The 5131-nt window shown below is 41.1% G+C and overlaps 1 protein-coding gene across 1 annotated transcript; it reads left to right on the forward strand.

The window, feature by feature from the left end:
• The first annotated feature begins 344 nt into the window (after window positions 1–344).
• LOC101411476 (olfactory receptor 7A17-like) lies at window positions 345–1298 on the forward strand. Its single transcript, XM_071212798.1, has one exon. It carries the CDS (start codon window positions 345–347, stop codon window positions 1296–1298), a length of 954 nt encoding a protein of 317 aa, XP_071068899.1.
• The last annotated feature ends 3833 nt before the right edge of the window (window positions 1299–5131 follow it).

Consider the following 5131-nt stretch of genomic DNA (forward strand, 5'->3'; position numbering starts at 1 on the left):
TAACTTCAGAATGTTGGGATTTTTGTGTTACAGCACAATAGGCTAATTTCCTCAACTATATTTGCTCTTAGTCACAGCTCAATACATAGTCCATAAATGAACAATTTTATCATAAAACCCATAGAGGTTGTGAATTTTCAGAGAACGGTTGAGTTTTGGGGGTGGAATTCCTAATCAGAAGTGACACTAGAAATACCCTAAAGGCATGAGATCCATATACATAACAAAATGTTTGAATTTTCACTGAAATAGACAGTTTATGGCATTTCTATTTTGATATTGCTACTTGTTTATTTGAAAACTACCCAAGTTTCATTCTGTTTCTTGTTAGTCATATCAACCACATGGGGCATGGAAATGAAACACAAACTTCAGAATTTCTTCTCCTGGGATTTGCAGAGGATCCAGAAGTGCAACCGCTTCTCTTTGGGCTGTTCCTGTCCATGTACTTGGTCACCTGCAGTGGGAACCTGCTCATCATCCTGGCCATCATCTCAGACTCTCACCTCCACACACCCATGTATTTCTTCCTCTCCAACCTGTCCCTTTGTGACATCTGTTTATCCTCCACCACTGTCCCAAGGATGCTGGCAAGCATCCAGGCACAGAGCAGAGTCATAACCTATGCAGGCTGCATCACGCAGATGTACTTTTTCTTGCTGTTTGGAGGGTTGGAAGACTTCCTCCTGGCCGTGATGGCCTATGACCGCTTTGTGGCCATCTGTCACCCCCTACATTATACAGTCATCATGAACTCCCGGATCTGTATCCTGCTGGTTCTAGGGTCTTGGACCATGAGTTTTACACAATCCTGTCTACAGGGGTTAATGGTGCTACGACTATCTTTTTGTTCACACGTGGAAATCCCCCATTTTTTCTGTGAACTTCGTCAGATGGTCCAGCTTGCCTGTTCTGACACCTTCCTCAATTACTTAGTGACATATTTTGTAGCAGTAGCCCTGGGTGGGGGTCCCCTAGTTGGTGTCCTTTTTTCTTACTGTAAGATCGTTTCTTCCATACGTGCAATCTCATCATCTCAGGGGAAGTATAAAGCATTTTCCACATGTGCATCTCATCTCACAGTGGTCTCTTTATTTTATTGTACAAGCATAGGAGTGTACCTCAGTCCTGCTGCTTCACACAACACATATTCAGGTGCACCATCCTCAGTCATGTACACCGTGGTCACACCTATGCTGAACCCATTCATCTACAGTCTGAGGAATAAAGACATAAAGGGGGCTCTGAAAAAATGCTTTGGGAGGAAAACCTGCAAAGTTCCATTTGTCCTGTGGTAGACGTAAAGTTGGTTTTAGCAGCTCTCAAACCTGAAACCACCAGAAATTTGCTTTCTTTGATCAAGGATATAGACCTGCCAAGAGTCAAGATGATCTAAAAAATGATGAAATAAAAATTTAATCATACATTGTGTTTTTAGAGCAAATTTTTATTTTTGAAGATGAAAATTTTTTCTTTGGATATGCAAGCTTCATTTCCCTTTTTAAGGAGTTTATTTGTTGGGGTACAGGAATGGGTTGCATTTTCTGTATTACTTTATTGGATCACATTTCTCTTTCTCTTTGAATACTTCCAGGGTTGCTTTGAATACACATCTTTGTTTTCCTCTGAACAGAATATCTGCCCTTTTTCAAAATTATGTCATAAATTTTAAAGAGTAGCCAGTTTAAATCCAGCAATTTCCATTAACATCCATTTATTTCTTTCTTTTTATCAATGCTTTCTTCCGTATAATTGTTCAAATATGACTATACACAAGAGGTTGAAAATCTGACTAATAACACCTCTTTCAATGGACTATTTTGATTCATATCATAAGTTAATACTGCACAGACATCCATGTCCTTGCAAACACTGCCAATTACCAGGAAGATAACATTAATGATAGTTTCATTTTAATACAGGTATTTGCAAATAAAATGCATTGCATGGTGGTCATAAATGTTGTCTTCAAATAGTTAAAGTAATGCTGAAAATATGGTTCAGTCAATAATTCTGAATGATGCACATCCATTCACATTCATCATTATATCTGTTTATTTAATTTATGTTGATGCATATTGAGCCATCTCATAAGTAAATGCTCTAGTAAGATGCTTTTAAAATTGCAAATGTTTCAATGGTTTGAAATACTTTGATCTCTGCATGGAACTCATTAATGTGTAATCAGCTTTGGGAAGGCTCTGCAGATCTTATGTGGGGTCTCTTACATATTGGGGGCTTGGACAGCTATAGGGAGGTCCTTTTTTTTATTGACTTTGTAATAATATTACATTAAAAATATATATATATGTGAGGTCCCATTCAACCCCACTCCCCCACCCCCCCTCTCCCCCCCCCAACAACACTCGTTCCCATCATCATGACACATCCATTGGATTTGGTAAGTACATCTTTGGGCACCTCTGCACCTCATAGACAATGGTCCACATCATGGCCCATACTCTCCTCCATTCCATCCAGTGGGCCCTGTGAGGATTTACAATGTCTGGTGATTACCTCTGAGGCACCATCCAGGGCAGCTCCATGTCCCAAAGACGCCTCCACCTCTCATCTCTTCCTGCCTTTCCCCATACCCATCGTCCACCATGTCCACTTTTCCCAATCCAATGCCACCTCTTCTATGTGGACATTGGATTGGTTGTGTCCATTGCACCTCTATGTCAAGAGGAGGCTCAGATTCCACATGGATGCTGGATGCAATCCTCCCATTTTCAGTTGTAATCACTCTAGGCTCAATGGTGTGGTGATTGTCCTTCTTCAACTCCATCTTAGCTGAGTGTGGTAAGTCCAATAAATCAGATTGTAGGTGCTGGAGTCTGTTGAGGCTCAGGACCTGGCTATCACATTGTCAGTCCAGAGATTCAAATCCCCTAAATATATCTTAAACCCCAACATTAACTGCACCTCCAGCACATTAGCATGAAAGTCTTATGAAGGGAGATCCCATCTGAGTCCAGATTCATCACACATAAACACCATTTCCAAAGAGGGGCCATCTGCCCTGGTAGTTAACCCCATCGGCCATGACCATAACTCTCATGGGTCTCTTTAGCCTTCAAAGGAACCAATATCTGGGGGTTGTATCTGCTTTATCTGTCTCTCTGACTCTGCTCAGTTGTGCATGAGGGCAATCCTTCTGCCAGCCTCCAGACTCTTTTTTAGAAACTCGTAGCCATATAAACTCATTTCTCCTTTCCAATTCCCCCTTACATTAGGTCAAACAGTATTTTAAAGTCATGTTATTTTATGTAGACATGGATATTCTGCTGATCCGCATTGAACCTTCCATATAAGGTCCTTTTCCAGTTGCATCACCAGTTGGTAGTTGATAGTGGTCCCTCGTTGCCAGGGAGGCTCATCCCCGGGTGTCATGTCCCACGCTGGAGGGAAGGCATTGCATTTACATGCTGAGTTTGGCTTCGAGACTGGCCACATTTGAGTAACATGAAGGCTGACAGGAGGAAATTCCCAGGCACAATGTTGCTCTAGGCCTTGTTCTTATTTTAGGTTTATCAGCTCACAAGCATAGTCATTAGCATCAGGGGCTCACTGTTGAACCTCACTCCCTCCCGGTCCCCGCCGCTGCACCTGGGAGACTGTCGCTGCTCCCCTAGGGACCACGACAGAGCACCACTGGCCAGGAACCCAGTACCCCCCCTGCTGTGGTTTTTAATTGTTGCCACTATGAGTATATCCAATCATTACCATGCACCCTGGACATATGTTCTGTACAGCTCCCTGTCAGCCATATATCACCTGTCATTGGTATCCCATACCAGTATCCCTCCATTGCCATTGTTGAAACACTCTGTGATCCAGAACTCCCCGTAATTTGAAGCCCAATATAATGTCATGGTCCCTTACTAGGGAATGGCATATAGCGATGGGTTTAAAGGATAGATAAAGAACTTGGATAAAGTTAGATAAAGAACTTAGATAAAGAATGTTGATTTGAAAAAATTCCACATCCTATCCTTTTTTTTTTTTTTTTTCCCCTAATTATTCAGCATTTCTTCACAGGAGTCCTAGACCACAGCAATGCATATATATAATATACAGCACTCCTTGACTGAGTCTACTGGCCTTTGATCCACATGACCTTTCATCCTCTAGCAGACCAGCCTGGGAATTGTTCAAATGAATGATTCAGGGCTCCAAGTAGAGCAGCAGAAAGACTCCAAGGTCTCTTGTGTCACCATCATTTCTAACATGTATTCTTGGACTAAGGAAAGTGAATGTTTGAAGTACTTCTTAGAATCAACAGTAGATAAACAGAAACAGAAAGAATAACACTGAAAAGACAAGGATTTTGAGAAACAAGGTACTTTAATTTGCAAGTTGCTCTGATGGAAACCTCAGATTGGTTGGCTTAAACAATAAGAACATTTCTGCCTCAGCTTTGGAAGCTTGATGTCCAAAACCCAGGTATCTGCAAAATATGTATCCTCCCAAAACCTGTAGTGTTCTCCTGCTGGCTTTCACAGTCTTTAGGTCTGCCTGGCTTGCATCTCTGCCCATGTCACATTGTGATGTGCCTAATCTGGTTCTTCTTACTTCTGATTTCAACTGACATTGTCTGTGTTATGTTTCCTTATAAAAAGCCAAGGAATGTAGATTAAAGCCCACCTTGATTTATTTTGGAATCATGTAAATAGAATCTGTGGAGATCATATTATTAAATGAGTCCATACATAATCTAATGGTAACACTTTCAAGGGACATATTTACAAATGATATTACAGAAGGATACCTGCAGGTCAGGATTTTAACTTACCTTTTCTGGGAGATATGATTCATTCCCCCAAAAGTGGAAAACCTGTGTTATTTCTGTATCCTTATTGCTCTATGTGTGTGTAGACCAAACATGCTCATGTTTGTATAGTATATACCACTTTGTATGTCCATTTTATTGTTGATGGGAATTTGGTGACTTTCCTTTGGAGACTACCATCATCATGTATCTTTAAAATACTGGTGCATGCGTTAGTGTTTGTGTGCATGTGATGGGAAAGAGAGGGGAAGCCGACAAGTGCTGGCAAAACAAAGACAAACAATGGTGTGTGAAGAGGTTCTAGCTTTTAGAAAGAGATCCCTTGGCATTGATTTGTGA

This window comes from Dasypus novemcinctus, chromosome 30 (assembly GCF_030445035.2).
Source record: "Dasypus novemcinctus isolate mDasNov1 chromosome 30, mDasNov1.1.hap2, whole genome shotgun sequence".
Taxonomy (NCBI): Eukaryota; Metazoa; Chordata; class Mammalia; order Cingulata; family Dasypodidae; genus Dasypus; species Dasypus novemcinctus.

Bases quoted from the DNA above. Each gene is read 5' to 3' on its own strand.
- LOC101411476 (XM_071212798.1), top strand. From the start codon at position 345: ATGGGGCATGGAAATGAAACACAAACTTCAGAATTTCTTCTCCTGGGA.